Source organism: Sorex araneus, chromosome 5, assembly GCF_027595985.1.
Source record: "Sorex araneus isolate mSorAra2 chromosome 5, mSorAra2.pri, whole genome shotgun sequence".
Lineage (NCBI taxonomy): Eukaryota > Metazoa > Chordata > Mammalia > Eulipotyphla > Soricidae > Sorex > Sorex araneus.
Window position 1 is genome coordinate 141465498 of NC_073306.1, and position 21065 is coordinate 141486562.

The window sequence follows — 21065 nt, forward strand, 5'->3', positions numbered from 1 at the left end:
CACCCAGCTGCACGGCCCACGCGTGACACTCGGGTGCTGTGCAGCACAGTGTGGCCAGAGGCTGGGGCCTGGGCTTTTGGACCAGCAAAGCAGGACCCCCTGGGGGAGCAGTGCGTGGGGAAGACTGGCCTGCCCACCACTGACCACCGAGATCGGGCAGCCTGGGGACCGTGCCAACAAGTGGTCCCTTCTGGTAGGGGGTTTGGGCTGACTGGACATTGACTAGTGGGTGTGGACAGGCAGCTCCTGAGAGTCACAGGCCCATCCAGACACGAGTCTGGGGCTCTCAGGGCAGTCACCAGAGTGTCTGACTTGGGAATGCTTAAGACTAGAGCTTCCCACTTAAGGCCACAGGAACCTTCTAGAGTCTAGTCTTAAAGAGGCTGAGGACCTTCATATTTGCCACCGACAGTCTCCCGAAGCCACAGGGTCCCTGGGGCAGTCAAGCAGAGGATGGGGTTAGGTTGGCATCTTCGCGTCTGGCATCTGCTTTCTCATGCCAGACACACAGGTTCTATCTCAGCTAGCAGGCAGAAAGCAGTGGGGGAAACTCATGAAATGTCGTCCAGGAGTGAGAGACTATTGGGGGGGAACAGGGGGGGCAGGGGGGTCCAATTTTGTCCACGGCAGCCAATGTGAGGATTCAAAGCAGAGGGACAATTTGGAGTGTGTGACATGAATTCTGTCCCACGGGAGAAGTGTGGTCTGAGGGGACTGTCCCCCAGAGCTGGTCCCAAGGCCTGCTGGTGACATCAGACCCGACATGACCCCGTGGGTGTCATTTCATCATGGCTCTTGTGGCCCACAGTGAGCTGAGCTGCTGTCCTCTGGGGGCACCCGAGGAAGGGAGCAGGGCAGAGTCTGCTCCTGCGATAACAAAGGGAGCCAGGGCAGGGCGACCCCTGCACCCTCTCAGCAGGAAGTGCAGGGGACACGGGAGTGACAGCATCCTCAGGATGGCGACCCACCTGCTCAGAGCTGGGAAGAGGAGAACGAGATGCTGAGAATGAGAACTGGCTGTTAGGGAAAGTGGAGTTGGGACATGCGGAAGCTTGAAAGGCCCCACGGAGGCCAGACAGACTGCTCCAGGCACGGACGCGAGCCCTCAACATGACGAAGGCAGCACCATCGGTGCTGTGGTTGGCAGTGGAAGCCAGAGGTTGGGTTTGCCCCCTCTTTTCAGGGCTCCTGGAGCCCGACACCCAGGAAGCACAGCCTGCCAATAACTGTTCCAGCACAGAAGGAGAAGTGGCTTGAACCGGCACAAGACAGGGCGCCCGCCCATGAGCAGCTGCCAGCCAGAGCATGGCCAGAAAGAAGGTGCCTCCTGGCCACCCCAGGTCCCAGGCAGCCCACGAGCTCCCAGATGAGCCCTGTCTCCGGTCATCTGGCCCGAGAGTGTGGGATACAGCAGGGCCAGCCAGAAAGGCTGAAAGGAGCCACAGCTCCAGGAGGACGGCCAGCACCCGGCCCTGACTCAGCAGTGACCTGGCCTGGACAGGTGACGTCGTGGCGGCCTCACCCACAGGCTGGCTCACATCCTCAAGGTTGTTGGCACAGCTGAAGACTTTGAGGGACTTCTTGTCCCTGTCTAAATCCTAGCTGTAAGCCAGAACAATCCCATGGGGCCCGGACCAGGTCTCTCAGGCCACAAAAACACAGGCCTGGGGTGACCATAGGTCAGATTTAGATCAAGCATGAAGACCAACCCTCACCCTCCCTCCCGTCCCCCCAACTCTGCGGGTTCCCAGTGTTGGTTGGCTTAGTCCAGAACTGGCACGAAGACACCTGCCTGTTACTCACCATTCTGTAACACTTTTGTGGGCTCTGATGACAGAAGTCTCGATGTCTATGGGGTGGTACCTCATTCCTCGCAGCTCCATGGCCTCATCCAGAGCTCCCACCACATAGAGGGCATCATGGCGCTCTGTTGAGGAGATAGGAACCCAAGTGATCCCCACTGCAACGCTCCGCAGTGCTGACACTCTCCCCAGGCAGACACAGAGAACTTCCAGGGCGCCAGCTGTCTCCCAGACCTGCCAGGGTGCCATGAGCCTCTAAGGCGCCCAGCCACTTCCAAGTCATTTCCCAGGTCAATACTAACACAGCCAAACCATGACCCTGTCCTAGATCACGTGGCCACACCAGCCCAACACCTGGAGTTGAGGCCACGGCTGCTGCTCCTGCCTCACGGTGCCTCTCAACAGACATGAGGTGGCAGATGGCCCAGCTCAAGTTCCTCACGCCTTGCATGTGCCAACTGCACAGAATAAGCAAGTTTATGGTGAAAGAATTGGTGCTGGAACACTGGATAGCTGAAACTCAATCATACGTATCTTTGTAACTTTGTTCATGGTGATTCAATTTAAAAAATCAAAGAAAAAGTGAGCTCAGCTTCTGAGAGTTAGAGGAGCTCCCTGGCTCACTCTCAGCAGGTCTGCACGCGGGGGCCGTGCGGGCACAGTGGAAACCTGCACCAACAGCAAGCAAGGCCTCGGGCTGGAGTGGAAGGGGATCGGCGAGTCTGAAGGAAATCCTGACCTATCACGTGATACCACATCTTTTCCAGTTTGAGGCTGATGTGACACAGATCATAACCATTCCCCAAGACTGTGGCAGGCTCTCCTACTCTCAAGGGTCAGGACCAGAGCAAGTGCCAGACCCGGGAACCAACGAGACCGGCCCCGAGCTACGTGTACCACCACCCAACTCCCATCCCTAAACAGATGCCTCACAGAAGCCTTGGGCTCCATGACTTCCCCAAGCTGCAGTGCGGGGCCGGGCCTCCTGCACTTCCCCGCATGTGTCCACTCAGCCAGGAGCGTGCTGCTCTTTCCAGGGAGCTTATTCAGGAGAGTTTGGTCTGGGAGAGACTATTTAGGAAATAGTCTCAGCTCCCACTGGGGAAACGCCAGCCCCAGCAGCTCTGTCTGGGGAGACCGAGAGAGAGCAGAGTGGACAGCCAGGTTCCAGGAACAGCCCCTCGCTGCTGGCCTTCCTGCTGCATCTGCAGACCGTCTAACCGGGTGGCCGTCAGCGTCCAGACTGCTCACGACAGAGCAGCTCCCACACGCCTCATGCTGCGCCACCTCACACGCAGCTGCTCCCGGCGTGGTTCTCAGCTCCCCAGCTGACTCTTACCTCCACTGGCATCTGTGAGCTCTGTCCTCCGCAGGAACCCCAGATAGCCTGTCCGGGCCCACACTGTCTGCGTGTCTCCGAAGCTCAGCCTCGAGCTGAAGTGGTCTGACTGCAGGGACTCGTCCCCATAAATCGTGAAGTAACCACTGGCATTGTGGGCACTGTGCACCCAGATCTGTTGAGGGAACCAATGGAACCAGGTGAGGGTGCCCAAGACACCTCTTCCAGGCAGCGAGGAGTCTACTTGGCCATGCTCACTGCAGCAACCAGCACAGCCAGGACTGCAGGGCAGGACAGCTGGGACCTTGCTCCAGTACCTGACGAGACACTGAGAGCAGTATGCCAAGTGCAGCTCCCGGCCCCCTGCCCACCTAGAGCCCCACTGAGGCAGGAGCACTGAGCGGCTGACAAGCTGTCAAAGCCAAAGGACTGTGCTGGGCTCATGGGAACAAAGTGACTCTACAAAAGCAACGTGGATATATGGCCAAGTTTCTGACAGTCTGGCCCTTCACCTGGCCTCTGTGCTTTGGGAAACCATCACACTCAAATAGGAAGAAAGGCTGGCGCGACAGTGCAGCAAATAGGGTGCTTGCCTTGCACAGTCAACCAGGTTTAATCCCCAGCATCCCATAGAGTCTGCTTCTGAGCGATCCCTGAGCACAGGGTCAGGAGTAACCTCTGAGGGCCACCAGGTGTGGCCCTCAAACAACAAAGACTAAAAGGGGAAAATTGTGTGATGTGAAATTTGGGGAACCAAAACTCAGGTGTGGAGGTTGGTGGCTAGGACACTTCACCCAGACGGACACCTCCACATACCTCTCCCAGATGGGAATCTCCCAGCGGCCCTTTCGTCTCTGGATTGGCAATTATGATCCGGACTCCCGGAAGGATCTGTTTGAGAGGAGAAAATGGACATCAGTTCTGTCCTGATGAGGGGGACCACCTCAGGCTCTCCAGTCTATCAGGGCTCACTGTGAGGCTCTCCTTACCTGCAGCCTGAAAAGCACACCTCACCATGATCACTGCTGTGGTATAGCTGGGCTAAGAGTGGTCTTAAAATAACAAGTTTTGGGACCTTAAATGATGAATTTGAAGCAATAGTGCAGCAGGTAGAGTGTTTACCTTGCAAGTGACTGATCCGAGTTTGATGCCCAACACCCCATACGGTTCCCTGAGCACCAAGAGTGATCTCTGAGCACAGAGCCAGGAGTGAGTCCCGAGTGGACACACCAACAGGTATGTCCCACAAAACAAAAGCCAAACAGAACCAAAGAATTTGAAGAAAAGCATCAATTTTAGTGAACCTGTTTGTTCAAACAGGGGCCACACCTGGTGAGGCTCAGGGACCCTGTGGTGCCAGGGCCTGTACCCAGCCGCTCTCTGGCCTGGCAACTCGGGAAGGGGAGCAAACTGCTGTGTCTAGTAGGCCACATGGGTTCCAATGCTGCAGGCAGGACAGAACTTGGTGGGGCTGCTCTGGGGTGTGCAGCTCCCACCCTGCGCCCCAGTCTCCTCTTTCTGCAGGGGGTTGTCTTTGATTACAAGGTCAGCATCCAGCGTCTCTTCCTCCCTTAAGGAAACTGATGCTCAGAATAGCTCCAAATTCCTCTCGACCCGTGTGACCCCCAAGCCTGCCAGGAGTTTCCTGAGTCCTGAGTGGGCCAGGAGTGAGCCCTGAGCACCTCCGGGTGTAGTCCCCAAACAAACAAGCACACACTTGTGCAGTTTGGGGGAGAAGGGTTTAGTAGAGTCAGTGAGCAGTATCAGAGAGTGAGACTGGGGAAATACAGGTGGTGCAATTCCTGCTCAGCTCTTGGCACGTGAAGTTGGAGGGTAAAGTGTGGCTCTGACCGGTGTCCCCACAGGGCGGAAACACCCCTCCAACTCTACAACCAAGGCGAACCCAATAGCCCTATCTGGCGCCCAGATGCAGCTAAGGTGCTTCCAGGGCTCCGTCGAGTGGGGAGGGGGGCGGGCCACACAGGGACACGAGGCCTCACTCTGGCTTAGTCCCTCTCCCTCCCTTCCGCTTCTATGAAACAGCCCTGGTGGCCAACTACCAACTAGTTGACTTACTCCCCCTCTTCCTGCAAGGGAGAACACTCTTCCTCTACTTCCACAATAGTGACACCCTGGTCTGTTCTAGGCCCAGAGAAAGTCTGTCAATATAATCTTCCCCACCCTTTCGTTCAGCTCAATGTAGCAGCATGACTTAATTCTGACCAATAATTTTACATTGTAGGACCTTAGGATTCTTAAGGCCTGCTATCTTTGTCGTCACTTTTTCTGTCTCTCCTGCTGGCTAGATTGTGGGGAAGACGGCGAGTATTAGAGCAGCACTTTAGACCCTGTGGTATGCTTGGAAATGAAGCCATGTTGGGCACAACAAGACAGAAGGGGCCAGGGTCCTTGGGGTTTGGGTTTCTGTGTTCAAAGTTAAACCGAGTCCTCACACCTTACATTAAATAAATAAATAAACAAACAAACAAACAAACAAACAAACACAGAGCTTCAGAGGGTAAAAAAAAAATCCTATAAAATTTTCAAAAATTGCAAAGTCTATCTACACACGCATGTCAGAGGAAAGCACACCTCTTCTTTGTCACTTACCTTTCCTGACTCCATCAGAGGCAAACTGTGAGGAGACCCTCTCTCTACTAGACGGACTCTGCAGAGAGAACAGAAGGCCTAACTGAGCTGTGTTCTGAGGATGGTTCCCTCTGCCACCTGCCCTGGCTCTGCTGCTGGAGAAGATTCTCAAATACAGACATAGCTCAAAAGGAAAGAACAAGCAGGAGAGTAGAGTGGTATAAGAGAGTGAAGCCCCCTTAACCAAACCTGCAAAACAACTGTTGGGACAAGTCTGCACAAGATGTCCCATGGCTGAACTGTGCACAGGCAGGAAAGGAGAACAGGATTGAATGTGGCCCTGGGGTAGCATCCTCGGCCCTGTTTGCTCTTCAGTCAGCAGAGGCGCTTCTCAGAAGAGAAACGCCTTCTGACTTGAAATGTCCAAGGGCACCAGTCTCGGCCAGAGCACACCAGTCCTTCCCAGCTGCACAATCTGAACCACCCCACAAACCCCATGAGTGACCCTCATCATGCCACATTACTAAGAAATTGTGAGCTATCTTCCGGAAAGCCAAGTCTTCTCCTGGCTCTGTGGTTAAGGAATGCCCCCAGCAGTGCCTGGGGGACGTCCAGGGGACCGGATCAGGGTCAGCAGCATGCCAGGCCAGTTCCTTAGCCGGTGTCATAAGCTCTGACTAGTGCTGACCATTTCCCTTCTTGAGTGAGAATAGAAAGACCTGACTATAATCATACACAGAAAATTCTGGAACAAAATTTGGGAAGACCTGGAACAAAGGTATCATGACACTGATGTGACAGAGATTCACTGTCACAACTCCAGTCACGGGCAGCAAAAACAGAAGATAAGCTGGGCCACATCAGCATTTAAACCTTCTGTGTTCCAAAGAATGAAAAGGCAGCCCATGAAACGGGGAAAGTGGGTAAATTCTGAACTGCATGCCTGACAAGGGAGTAGTAATACCCAATCACATGGGAATCCATGAAACTCACCACGTATTTTTTTCACCCAGATTTAAACAGGCAAAGGGCTGGATTTAAGTTTCCCTAAGGAAAATACACAACCAAGAGGCTCAGCAGCATACTGACCAGCAGGAAGTGCCAATCAGAACCACAGTGAGAGGCCTGCCCACTCACCAGGAAAGCAACAGGGAAGCGCCAGGAAGCCGAGGGTGCTAAGGCGGTGCACAGCAGGACTGGGAGAGCGCTGCTGGTGGGACTTTAAGTCTGGTGAAGCCCCTAGAATCTGGGGGTTCCTCAAAATATTAAAAATGCACTGGGACAAGTCTGCACAAGATGTCCTCACCCCCAAATACACTGAGTATGGTCTAAATCCTCCTAAATCCTGATGTCTAACCCTAACCGAAAGTTTTTCAAAGACACTGGATAATACAGAAGTTAAGGCACTGGCTTTGCATGTGGTCAGCCCCAGTTTGGTCCCCAGCACCAGGTGGTCCTCCCGAGTGCTGCCAGTCATCACTCCTGAGCAAAAAGCCAGGAGGGGCCCCTAAGCAGTACCAGGTGTGTCCCCCCACCAGAGAGAGAGAGAGAGAGAAAGAGAGAGAGAGAGAGAGAGAGAGAGAACATTAGGGCTAGAAAGAGAGTATGGATACTTGTCTTCAGGTGGCTGAGTGGCTGATCCTGGTACAATCCCTGGCACCATGTGGGTCCCCAAGCACAGGGCTGGGAATAGCCCCTGAAACCCACCAGTTATGTCCCAAACAATCCGAACCACCCCCACCCACCCAAGTATGAAGATGAAAACATGAGTTCATAATGTCGCTGTACTACCATACTTCTTGCAGTATTAAATCTCGTTATTTGTGACAATATGGATAGACCTTAGAGGCACATGATCTCTCTTCTAAGTGGATTCTAATAAATCAATCCAACCACTGAGCTCACAGAAAACAAGAACAGGTTGGTGGTTGTCAGAGGGGAGCTGGTCAGGATGAGACTTTTCAAAGGGAACAAACCTCCATTCACAGATGGAGATGAACTCCTGGTGGGAGAGATTTCCACTGTATGTTTCTAAGTTCCTGAGAGCTGATTTTCAAAATCCTCACAAGGAAAGGCTCCACTAACTGTGGCATTGTACAGTGATGGATATGAAGTAGACTCATCACAGTGACAGTTCCAAAATATATACTATTGGTGGGTCATTCAGTTGCACACCTAAAGCAGACCTACACCTCAAAAGCCCAAGAAAGACAAGGAGTCTGTGGTGGCAGATCACGTGCCGGCATGCGTGCTGTACCACACACACACACCTCTCACAGGCTCATATACCCATGTAGACAGTCGAGCTAGCTGGGCTCCAACTGTGTCGACTCACTTCACAGCCAGGCAGCTCTCTCAGTTTTGCCAGTGGCAGTGAGAAAGGCAAAATCACAGACAAACTAAGGCTGCAAGAGTGAGGGTTCACGGAACCAAGGAGATCCAAGGCCATGGGTCTCAGAGACGAGGTGGGGGTGGGCATGCTTTGCAGCCAGCTGCCCTGCTCCCTCTGAAAGGCCTCTGAGGACTGTCCACCAGGGAGCTGGGGCTGACAGCACAGGGCTCCACAACTAGCCTGTCCCGGCCACAGTAACGGCACAGAGCCTGAGCCATAGACCACATCCTCTCAGGGAGTTTTTCCACACAGCATGATGCACACTCATGCTGAGTCACACTCATACACAGACTCACATGCACAGCTCACTCTGTAACACACACATCAAAATTCACCCACACATCAATGTACATTCGTGCTCACACCACCCACACGTGGGCACACATACAGAGTGGTACCTTTTGAGCTGTGTGGTCTCCATGTCCCCTGCCCTGTGCTCACTGGCTTCCAGCTCACTGGCTGACTCCACTCCCATTTCTACTGGGATCAGGAGACATGGCACCAAGCAAAATTTGGCTATGGCCCCAGTTTTTCTGAGACTTACAACTTCTGATCAAGAAAGTTAGGAAACCAAGAAGGCATTCAGCAAATGTGCCTGTTAAGATTTCACTCCTAAAATACGACCTTGAAATGCAAAATATATAATATATATATGTTTGGCAAAATTCAAGTTCCAAAGGCAAGATGAAATTGGGAGTGACTCAATCTGTGAATCTTTTTATATTTTGGTTTTGCGCCACACCCAGAGGTGCTTAGGACTTAACTCCTGGCTCTGCACTCAGATGTGAGGGGGCTTGTGGGACCATATTGAACCTGGTGCTAGGGAATTGAACCTGGGTCAACCACACGCAAAGCAAATGCCCTAACTGCTGTACCAGCACTCCAGCCCCAAGCTGGGAATTACCTTAAAGGAACAGACTGTCAAGAAGTTTATAAGCTAAATGTCACTGTCAAATAGTCATAAAATATTTCCCTCATTTTCTCTACTCAGAAATTTATTCCAAATGCAGGAGAACAAGTGTCTTCCTCAGGGGACGCAGAAATGCTCTGCATGGCCACATCCTAACACGTCTGTGCTCTGGACAGTGAGTGGAAGTGGAGCATGTGAGAAGGCATCGTCTGGTCCGGCAGGAGTCAATGCGAAAGAAGAGATGTGGGTGTGAGGAACAGCCGAGGAGTGTGAAGCTGGGCTCGGGATGGAGACCAGCAACCCCTCTGGGCATGGCTGGTGAGAACAGAAGGATGTTCTATCCGACCTTATCTCGTCTTTCCCCAAAAAAAAGCTGCTACAAGGAAGCTAGTAGCTGGGCAGGACCCCTACAGGGAAGAAATCAATATCTGGAGAAGAGAAGCAGAGGCAAATGTTGGAGACCTGCCGATAAGAGGTCTCTGGCCCCTCTGTCCGCCGCCCAGCAATGTGCACCCTACCCCTGCACTCCTTCCCTGGACAGGAGGCCCCAGCTCCCAACTGCCAGCTCTGGCTGATCAATAAAGCTCCATCTCAAACTGTTACCAGATCTCTCTAAGGGAGCCCCTCGAGCAACGGCAGTACTAGGATTCGCTCGTCCTACTGATCACACTGTCCAAAGCAGTGTTTGTGAACCTTCCAACCCTGTTTCTCTCCTGTGGCCCCTCTGAACTATCCTGGGAGCCTATGGTGATGACCCCCAGTCAAGAACACTGGCCTAAAAACAGGAACAGCAAAATGAGTATCACCATGATCACTAAAGAGGAAATGGTCTATCCGCAATGCAAAATGCCTATGGAGCCGTGGAGCATGTGGGGCGGTGGCAGGCCAAGGCCTCCTGTCGCACTGCTGCCCCCCCCGCCCCCCGGTGCTCCTGAGCTAACCAACCTTCCACTCCTGCTCAAGGGGCCCTAGACCGCTCCACCAGCAAAGGCACTTACCTTATATTCTCTTATCTTTATAAAAATGTCTTTAAAAACCTTTTGGCAGCCTGGCTGTGAATGGTGGGGTTTCATGCATAACACATCCCAACACCATTTTTAATGTTCATCAAGGAGCCCTGAAAACAAATGTTGACTTATAGAGAGAGAGGGCAGACTGCTGTTATTTTCTGATGTGCAAGATGGCTCCTGATTAAACAGATCTGGCCTGGGGAGGGGGTGAAGTGCTCCTGGTTAGGCAGACAGAAAAGGCCACTTTGGCTCCTGTGGCTGTTCAGAGCAGAGAGGCGAGGCCGGGAGCAGAGCCACGGGCCAAGGTGCTGCAGTGACACAGGCTTCGTCCCAGAGCCAACACCCACTGCCCCTGTCTGCAGGCAAGGGCTAAGCGGGTGAAACCCCGAGTACACCATACCTGTCGTGCCTCAGGGCTCGCATGTCCACATAGACGGTGGTGGGGTCGGGTCCCGAAGTCCCCTGCAAGCAAGCACACAGGGCTCACGTGAGTCTGTGCAGGAGGTTTCCCTGCTTCGGTAAAACATCCCAAACTGAACAAAACCTAGAAGCTTCTCTCCAAACTGCCTGCAGGAGAACATCTTATGAGGACACCCGGCTGGTTCACACCCTAGACTGTCAGGGTGACAGCGACAATGCAAGGGCACGTACTCATTGTACCCAGTGAAGAGAAACAAATATACTGAGAGCTGGTGGCAAAAGCGCCCTGCGTTGGCACCCCTGGCCAAGTGCACCCAGAAAAGCACCCTTTTCAGAACGCAACTGTAGGATACATTGGTTTGTCCTTTCTCCCTTGCCATAGGGAGCTTAGGTTTATTGGGTTACACCTATCACAGTGCTCCCGAGTCACTCCCATTCCTCTGTGCTTATCTGTAACTTCTCTGGGCTCTCCTACCCAACCAGTTAATCACCCTTTCCCCCTAATCAGACTCCGTTAACTTGTAAGGTCAGATCTGCCTAAGGACACTGAACTTGTATTGTAAGTTAATATTGCCTTTCTCCTCTCCTTATATCTTTTGAATAGTTTACTTTAAAGCAATGTCCTTTTTGTATGGACAAAGGAAGACAGTTAAAATTATGCTTTTGAAACTTGGGAATTAACTGATTCCAAACAACACACACTCCAGGGAATCTGCTTCCTCGACTTAAGCCTCAGTTGCCCTTAGTTCCTAGCACCCCAAAAGCAGGGTCCCAACGAAGGACTGAACAGACCCAGGGCAAGCAGTGAGCTACCCTGGCATCAAAATGGGCCAGGCCAAAGCACCACAATACTCAACTATAAGTTGAGAGCATGGTCATGGACAAATGCTGCCATAATCCAAGAGTAATGATGAGATTAGAACCCTGCTAGGGATAGGAAAGACTAATCTGGCTTGAGCACTGTAGTCTGAGATCTATAATGGAGAGCCCCAGGAGAGCAATTCTATAAGCTTAATGTATCTCTTACTGTGTCCATACAAAATGATTATTATGAATGCTTATATGTTTGTTGGACAAGGAGAGGAGAAACACACCCATGGGATTCCGCTCTGGGGTGGGTCATCTGCTGAATGAGAATCTGTCCTAGAAGCAGCTTTCCCTGACGAAAAACTTTACCTCTGTTGATTATATGACCACACCTAAGTGTAATTATTACCCCAACCCCTCATTCTTTGGGATTTAACTAGGCTGTAAGAGGTGGCTGGGAGAGTGAGAAGTATGAAGTAGGAGTAAGGAGATTGAAGTGGGATCGAGAAAGAGAATGAAGCAGCATGGGGGAGGAAGAAGCAGGAGGAGAATCAGAGGAGAACGGAAATGAGAATGGAATAAACTGCAATTGACACCAACCAGCCTGGTCCTCATTTCCTCCTTTGTCCACCCATTGCCATCGACCTCCCCGGGGTGGGGGGAGCAGCGGCATGAGACTACCGTACGAGGGCAGCGGCGCTGAGGCCCTTCGTAACTTATTTTTAGTAAATACACACTCAACCAATGGAGTGGAGCAGAAGCAGGAACGGGGCGATGAGAAGGAAGAGACTGCAAGGCCCCATCTCCTTCCAATGGCTGCATGTTGGAAGCATGTAGCATGCTGCACTCAGAGGCCTCCACGGTCAGGCACAGGGCCCAGTCGCTTCCTCCAGAAAGGACCCACAAAGTCCCTCAAGCAGGCTGACTTTTCAGCAAGTGGTCTCTGTCCAGCAGGAGGTATGACCTTACAGATACACCCAAACTAAAGCTGGACACATGTTTCTTGCAAAGGCAATTTCCCTTAGAGAGAAAAAGACAAAACTCATTTGCCAAAAAATAAAGGAGTTCCTCCTAATTTAGTTTGAGAACTATGCTAAAATGCTTTGGGAAAGAATCTGAATCTGTACCAAAGTAGGGGATGTGACCATCTGCAATGCACCAGGAGCAGACTGGTGAGCACAAGTGAAAATGTGAGTGAAAATGGAAAGCTTTTCTGTTCAGGGACTAGGCGAGTGCTACCTTCCACTGGTGACTGTCGTCCTGGCAAGCCTCGTTTATTGAAAACTCCTGAGCAAGCATTAAACCCTCGACGGAAGAAGTTTGTGGACCTGAACTCTGACCCTGTGACTGAGCAGTGTTAGAGGTACGGGAGAAGCACACTGTTGCTGTGAGCTAACCAATGGCTCAAGGAGGCAGACACTGTGGAGCCAGGCTGTGGAAGTGAAGAGGAAAAACCACTGAACAGTGAAGGGAAGTATGATTAGGAGACTACACCAGCGTGTAAAATGCCATTTATTACTTTAAAAAATGTGCGAATTAGATGAGGGCACCACCAAAGTGGAAAGATAGTGAAATGGAGGCACCCCATGTCAAAGGGGTTTGTTTGGGGGCTACATCGCACTGCTCAGGGATCATTTAGAGCTCTGTGCTGAGTGATCACTCCTGGAAGTGCTCAGGGGACAGATGTGATGACAGGAGTCCAATCATAGTCAGCCATGCCTTACCTCCCCTTCTACCTCTCCAGCCCTGATGAAGACTCTTGTTTTGGTAATTAACTTTAAGTCGCTCTCAAGCCTCTCTCCTTTTTCTTTCCATAATCAGTGACTCTTCCAAACACCAGGGGGAGACCCTCCAGGGAAGGTGGGGAGGCAGAGGTAAAGTACTAGGAGGGCAGTGGTGGACAGTCCTGGGCACTTTGGTGGTAGTGAGGGGCAGTAAATCTGAACACCAAAATCAAAAGTGCTAATACTAGAATCATGTTACCTAAACTATTTTTTAAATAGTTTTTCCCCACCCTTCTTCTGCAGGCAAAGAGGAAGCTAATTCTTTAATTCTTCTATTACAATTAAATTTGTAACACAAATACTCTCACAAAGAGAAGCTGGAGCTGGGTGATCTCTTCTCCAGCAGATGTGAGGAAGGGGTTGACCTCAGCTAATCCTGTGCCTCTCATCAACACAAAGTCACATACAGGCCCTCAGCTCTCTCAGAAGCAAATGTATGCACTTCAGCATCCACTTTATAGCTGATGATTTGGGGAAATATTCCCAAGTATAATAGATGGTTCAGACCATCTATTATACTTGGGAATATTTCCCCAAATCTATTATGGTTCTTGATGTCTGTTTTCTGCAGATACACCAGTATTTCCCTGAAACCAAAGTCACCCTCCTAGTGCTGGTGTCCATGACTTTGAACTGCATGATGGACTTTAGACAACAACTCTGAAAGAAGGAATATGCGTATTTCTGCCTCTAAATGATAAATGGATAAACAAATTCTTCTGTTCCTAAGAAATGAGCTGAGAAACAGCACCACAGGAACTACCATTAACTTAATTTTCTAAGAACCCATATTTAAATTTTTATATTTGTGCACTGGACAAGAAAATGTCAATTTATATTTCCTCACTGTTGAAAAAAACAGGTCTCACTTAACAGCACACAAAAGCTGGTGTTGTGGTTAGCTATGCTGCAAGTGACCTCTTGTCCCCACAAAGGGTGACGGTACCTCAGTGACAACCTCTGAGGTCCGAGGGAAGAGGTTAGGACAAATATGCCACTCTATCTGATGAGATGGGGTGTATTCAGGGTGGCATAGCTGCAGATAAGCCATTCTCTCTGCATTCAGATCACAAACCCAAGAATAAAGCATGACCTGGAACTGAAGCCAAGTCATAGATACTAGATCATCGTAAAGAATGACCTTACCTTGACCATGAGTCTGGGGTTAGAGGTCATAGCAGGCTGGTCTGTCTTGACAAATGTCTTCCCTATATCAGTGATTTGTCAGAGCCCCAGTTTCTTTTCAAATAAATGACAAACCTAAACCTTACTGAGCTGTGGAAAAAGATGTGACTTGGTGCCAGAAGCCCTGATAAGCCTGTTCCAGAATACATGAGTGCACACAGGTGTGTGAGAGTATGATTATGAGTGCACACAGGTGCACATGTGTGATATAAGAGTGCGTGTAAGTGCATGAGAGTATGATGAGTGAATGCACACAGGTGTGTGATATTTGAGTGCATGCAGGTGCATATGAGTGTGTGATTTGAGTGCATGCAGATATGTGTGTGATGTGTGACTGCATACAAGTGTATGTGTGTGATGTTTGAGTGCATGCAGGTGTATGCAGTGTGTGTGAGTGCACGCAGGGGTCTGTGTGATGTGTGAGGACATGCAAGTGCATGCAAGTGTGATGTGAGTACACACAGGTGTGTGTGATGTGTGAGTGCACACAAGTGCCAAGTGCGTGTGTGTGACATGAGTGCACGCAGGTGTGTGTGAGTCTGATGTTTGAGCGTACACAGGTATGTGATATTTGACTGCATGTAGGTGCATGCGAGTCTGATGTGTGAGTGCATGTAGGTGAGTCTGATGTGAATGCATGCAGGTGTGCGAGTGTGATGTGTGAGTGCATGCAGGTGTGTGCAAGTGTGATGTATGAATACATGCAGGTATGTGGGAGTATACACAGGTGTGTGTGAGTGCATGTAGATGTGTGATGTGAGTGCACACAGGTGTATGCGAGTGCAGGTGTCTGCACAGAATGTGTGCTGTGTACACATGCATGTGTATGTGTTTGAGTTGTGAACACCCTTTTCTGAAGGTGAGGGTGCTGTGGATGCTGGGAGAACAGGAAACCCTTTGGATGTCACTTACAGTAGTGTTGGAAGTGAGGCCATGGGCTCACACCTGATAGAAATTCTGACCACAGCTTCACGGCAGAGAAAATTCAGAGCTGCCATGTTCTCACTTTTTTTTGGGCGGGGGGGGGGGGGGGAGAATGTGAGGGGGAAGGCTGGAGTCACACGTGCTGATGCTCAGGGGTTACTCCTGCCTCTGCACTCAGGAATTATTCCTGGTGGTGCTGGGGGACCATATGGGATGCCAGGGATCGAACCTTGGTTGGCCATGTGCAAGGCAAATACCCTCCTCACTATACTATAATTCCAGTCCTAGTTCTCACTTTATAAAGATGACTAAAATCAAAAACATGTCCCATTTTCCTGATGTGAATCGCAACATGCAGTTAAAAGAATGGAATTTCATGTCCTTCTGTGGCACTGACTAAACTTCAGGATACAATCAACTATGTGAGCTGCAGAGTGCCCTTGAGACAGGGTTAGAGAGCCGTTATCTGCAGGATGGCAGGATGAAGAGATCTAGCCCCATATTTATGAAGTACCCGCCATAGTGTGGAGGAGATAAATGAGAGGGGATTCAAAGGAAGGAAAATTGGAGTTGATGGAAAGAGAAGCAGGTTTTTGCCAAGGAGGGAACAGAAGTCCATTTCCAGCAGACAAGGCACTAGTCTCCGTCAGAGCAGGTCACTGGTGTCAAATTATGTGCAGAGCCCTGAGGCTGGCGCAGAGGCCAGAGACATGGGAGCCTCCTTACATACCTTCATTTCCTTGTAACTCAGATACATTCTTCAGTCCCAAGTGCCAACTAACAGACACCCAGAGGGCAGCAAATCCATGAAAGGTTCTGAGGACCCAGCAAAAACTCCCCAGAGCACATGCGTCATCCCTGTGACTACATGAGTAACTGACCCCCTGACTCTGTCTGAAACAGGCAACTCCTCCTGGAGCCAGAGCATGCCCTCCAGGAACCCTCCATGTGCGCAAGGTGACAGGTGGCAACAGGAGAAACAGTGTCAGAATCAAGAAATCAACAGGCAAACAAAAGGCAAACAAACAAACACCTGGAGGGGCTGGAGACAGGACAGAGGGGAAGGCGCTTGCCTGGCACATGGCGGACCTAAATTCAATCCCCAGCACCTCGTATAGGCCCTTAAGCTCTGCCACGAGTAATTTCTGAGTGCAGAGCCAGGAGTTAAGCCCTGAGCATGGCCAGGTATGACCCAAAAGCTAAAATAAAATTTAAAAGAGAAAAGAAAAAATCTTGTTCACCAGCTCTGCATTTTATTATTCACTGTGGTACTCTAAAGCAAAGATAATCAATTCTCTCAATGCCTTTAAACATTCTGGACAAGGCTAAGAATTCAGTGAGAGCCTTAAGCTTTCTGTGTTTTCTTTCACATCAAGGATTAATGGTAACGACTTCTGGGAAGAAGGAACTGTGGTGTGTTAATATTTATTACTGGCTGATCTGCAAGCTCAGGTTTTGTTTTTTGAAACAAATACTTTTGTGAAAACAGAGACAATGAGGGCAGGGGAAAGAACAGCCAGGGAGAGAGTTCCCGGGTCCAACTCCCAACACTGCCTGGTGCCCCTGGGCACCCTGCCGGCTCCTTGTGCGGCTAAGAGCTGAGCACCAATAGGGCTAGTCCCACAAGCATCGCCAGGGAGAAAACCACCAAAAGAACAAAGAAATTCACTCAACAGAAAAAAACAGCAACAGTCTGGTTCTTTTCCTTCTTTGTGTAAAGACCCACAAAAATTCAGCTTGTGCCGATATGCTCAGCAGCCTACAGGTCCTTCACCCCGTGCTGGGAACACAGCAGGAGGACAGAGATGGGGCTTTTCCCCAGGGCCTTGGCTCATGACACAATTTTCCACTTTCTCAAAAACTAAGAGAAAATGTCTGTACTGGCCAGACTGTGCTTCGCTGCCCTCCTGCCGACTCCATGGCCCCTGCCTGATGATGTGCTAGGCACTCCGGGGCTTCATCCTGTGATGCCCACTGCCCACCCATCAGCAGGGAGCCTTGGAGGACAGACTCTCTGGAATGCATTTGGGGAGAAATGTGAGCAGGGCCGATTGACATTGCCACAGCTGCTGTGGTCTGCAGTGTTCCACCACAGATGGCATGTATGTATGTATGTGCACTACATATATTTATATGTATATGCACTACATATGCATATAGGGATGCATATACACATGCATTTACTGTAAGGCTACAGAGCTCTCGGTCCCGTGAGTTGCTCTTCTTATTTATTTAGTCCCACTCTCAGACATACTGGTGTTTCCAGCAAGTCTCTATTGTCAATCATTCAGCATAAGAAAAAAAAGAGGCTGAACTGGAGAAAAAGCTAAGGAAAAAGTCGTAAACGCATCCCGATGTTAGCCCAGAAGACCTGCTGGAGCGTCGGTGCCCAGCAGCTGAGACTCACCTGCAGGCAGATGGCCAGGTTCACCCTGCAGCCAAAGGAGGTGCTGACGGCCCGCGGGTGGAGACCCAGGTCCTTGAAGAGCTTGGAGAAGGACTGGGTGAGTGCTATCCGGGGCCGCTCTTCTGCAACCACGACGCACGTCCGCACCCGGGACAAGTCCAGTCCTCGAGCCTACAGAGGACAACCAAGGTGACAAGCAAGTCCTCCAGAGTCCTCACTGACCAACCGTGAGGCCAGAGGGTCCACACTGATGTCCACCGTGAGGGGCACTATGCTTTGGGGCGGGGCGCTATGTGAAGAAAGCCGGCAGAGCAGCTGCCCAAGTGGCCTGGAGACTGTTGGGAGTGACGGTGTGGAGCAGCCACGAGAGCCTGGAGGAGAGGCTCAGGAACAGCCGGTCCCAGCACACACAACTGAGGGTCAGGGCCTGGGACAGAGACAAGGCACAGCACCCAGGAGCACACTGGAGGGAAGAGAGGGGGCAGGGAAATGTGGGCTCGAGGTCTGAGAGACCCTTCCATCCCCAGAGACTATGCAGTGCAGACGTGCTCCCACAGGACACGCAAGGGTCAGCAGGGCGTGGGACACGCAATTCTGAACAGGACCATGTGGACATGATCCCATTGGACTGTCCCTGTGTCACTGAGGAGCTGGTTGTCTGTGCATGCATGAGTGGTGAAGCAGCAAGACACAGGAGAGGGTCCCTGGAAAGACGCAGAACTTAGCTCCAAGTTACTAGAAGGGGGAACCCAAAAGGCGCCTGGCATCTTGCATTTCCTCTAGCTGAGTTGGAGTAAGTGCAGATCCAGGGCCCATGTGAAAAACTCTTGGAGATCACCCAATGCTTATTTTTTTTCATCTGGGTTATTTATATGTGTCCCTATGAGAAAGTTCAAGGATATGTACTCAATTGTTTCATCACACAACATAGCTAGAAGTGAGTAATTTTTGTTTTATAGATTTCCTTTTCTAAGTCCTGGTAATCGTATATTTATTTAGTTTTAAATACTTCCAAATTACATTGTTCATCTGCTCAAACTCAATGCGTTAGATCTGACTGAGGAAACAAATTTGGGATAAAATAATAAATAGTAGGATTGGGTGGCATGATTCCATGTCAACACAAGACCCAAGCAATACTGTATTCTCAAGTCCTCACACCGCACCAACCAACCACTAGCTGAGTTTGGAAGGCCTCTCCCTTCTCCCAGAAGAACAAACTGTTTGCTATTTCTATGTGTAGTCTGCACAGACATACACATGTATGCCAATACTGTCTGTACATAAACAAAGACATAAAAATATTTAGACATAAACACGGAATAGAAGGAGTTGAGGTGGGGCTCAAACATTCCTGATTACTTGGGTTAGGGACAGATTCACCTGAAAATCCTGAAAAGCATGTTTATTGAAATATCCTTAAGAGAAGCAGAGTGAAGTGCTATCCTTGTCACACATAACATTTAACTATAAAGAAACCACTTCTCACTGGACTACAAAAATGAATCTGGTAATCAGGATCCATACCTACAAACCAAAGAATGAATGGCCAAATTCAAACTGAGGCACTTTAAATCTAGTACTGAAAAAAAAAAAAATCAACCCTACAGAAGTGTATTTAAAAACTAAGAAAATCATTCGGGTGGTTTACACGGAAGGAATGAGAGATCAGTGAGCATGTGACTATGAGGTACCAATTGGTGCTAGCAGAAGGCTGGGCAGTCTCAGAAAGGCCCTGTGGATGAGGACGGGAGGCAGCTTGCCTGCTCCTCCCTAGAGCACTGGGAGTGTCCACTGCAGATGCAGAGGGTCTGCTTACCTTTAAAGATTCTGTCTGTGACCCCAGGCCCTTGGTGCAAAGTTCCATTACAGAGTAGGAGCAGAATGTGTCCCGGACTTTGTACTGACTCACGGCAAGAAGCCACAAGGCAGGGTTGGTTTCCAGCTCCGACGGAGGGATGAGGATGGACTGGTGGCCAGAGTATACACTGTGGAAAGAGCGGAGATGAGGGCCAGCAGCACTGGACACTGGGTGGGGTGGGGGAGGCACCCCAATGCATCATCCAGTGACAAAACCAAGCCTTCATGAGAAGTGTTCTGAAAAACACACGAGGTTTTCAGCAGGTCGAGCACATGCCTTGCACACAGCCAACCCGGGTTCAATCCCTGGCATCGAGATGGTCCCCAAAACCCTGCCAGGAGTAATCCCTGAGTGCCGAGCCAGGAATGAACCCTGAGCACTACTTGAGTGTCTCCCCCGAACCAAAATAACAAAAGCACAAATGCCATCTGGGATCCTGCTAAGCTTTCCTCCGAAGCCTGGTGGAGCCACTCTGTCACTGGATTCTCTTGAACAGTAGGAGAGAGAGAATTCTGTTCAAGATGCCCAGACTTCCTGTCAGCTGACTGATACACTGCCTGCTCCAAGGAATGGAGAGTCACAGGAACATGGATGGGCTGAAGCCTGACCCAAGAGTTCCCCTTCGAGAAGTGCCTCCCTTGGTTAGTGTCTCTCCTGGTTAGAAATACAAAATCAAAGCCAACACACACACACACACACACACACACACACACACACACACACACACACTAAGGGTCCTAACAATTCACCAGAAGAATGAAGGAAAACAACTATCTTCCATTCGACTTCACTGCCATCTGTCAGCCAGCGTTCTACCTCTGATTGCAAAGATGGGTGACAGACATGTCACATCCTTACATTTGTTGTCACTGGTACCTTGTGAGTCTAGTTCCTTTCACATTGCAGTTTTGAAAGCTCTTCACCACTGTAGCTAACTCTGCTGTGTGCTTGTGACAGCATGGCTGGTCATTTTTTGGATTCCACCCATTTTTAAATGCACATTCATGCCCAAGGCAAGAACTTGCTGGGTTCATGGTAAATGTAAATATGATTCTTCACAGGCTAACCTGTAGCATCACTGCCCTTATGCTCCACCAAAAGCATAGGAGACTCCACTTCTCTACGTTCTTGTGGTCTGTGGCAGTGAGGCACAGTTTACAGTGTAGTTTTAAAATCAAGAAATTTCCTTCTCCAGCCATCTTTTAGGATACAGCTATCCTAAACAGTGCAAAGCAAGTCTCTCAAAGTCGCTTTATTTGTTTGGGGTGGGGGTGGGGGCCACACCCAGAGTTGCTCAGAGTTTACTCCTCACTCTGTACTCAGTACCTGGTAGTGCTCAGGGGACCTGATAGGGTGCCAGGGATTGAACGTGGGTTGGCTGGGTACAAAGCAAGCGCCCTGCCTGCTATACAATCTAGCCAGTACTTCATAATGACTTTGATTTGCATTTCTTTTTTTCTAAGATAAAATACATGCAGGTAAGGATTATTATTATTTTTTAAATAATGTAGTTCAGCCATTGATTAACCTGATTAGATTGGGCATGAACTCCACAAATTTGTATTTCTCTAATGAAGAATATACATCTTTTCCAGTGTCTACTGGCAGTATGTGTATTTTTGGTGAGATGTCTTT

At 50.1% G+C, this 21065-nt stretch overlaps 1 protein-coding gene across 2 annotated transcripts in view; it reads right to left on the minus strand.

Moving 5' to 3' along the window:
- The window catches only part of DIP2C (disco interacting protein 2 homolog C), a 193753-nt gene that overhangs the window by 3120 nt on the left and 169568 nt on the right, over positions 1–21065 (minus strand). For both annotated transcript variants that reach the window (XM_055137625.1, XM_055137624.1), the window contains 7 exons: positions 19389–19557; positions 17570–17740; positions 10443–10504; positions 5752–5809; positions 3958–4032; positions 3142–3316; positions 1804–1927 (listed from right to left, as the gene is read on the minus strand). In XM_055137625.1, coding sequence (XP_054993600.1) covers positions 1804–1927; positions 3142–3316; positions 3958–4032; positions 5752–5809; positions 10443–10504; positions 17570–17740; positions 19389–19557 — 834 coding nt within the window. The remainder of the gene's footprint in view (positions 1–1803; positions 1928–3141; positions 3317–3957; positions 4033–5751; positions 5810–10442; positions 10505–17569; positions 17741–19388; positions 19558–21065) is intronic.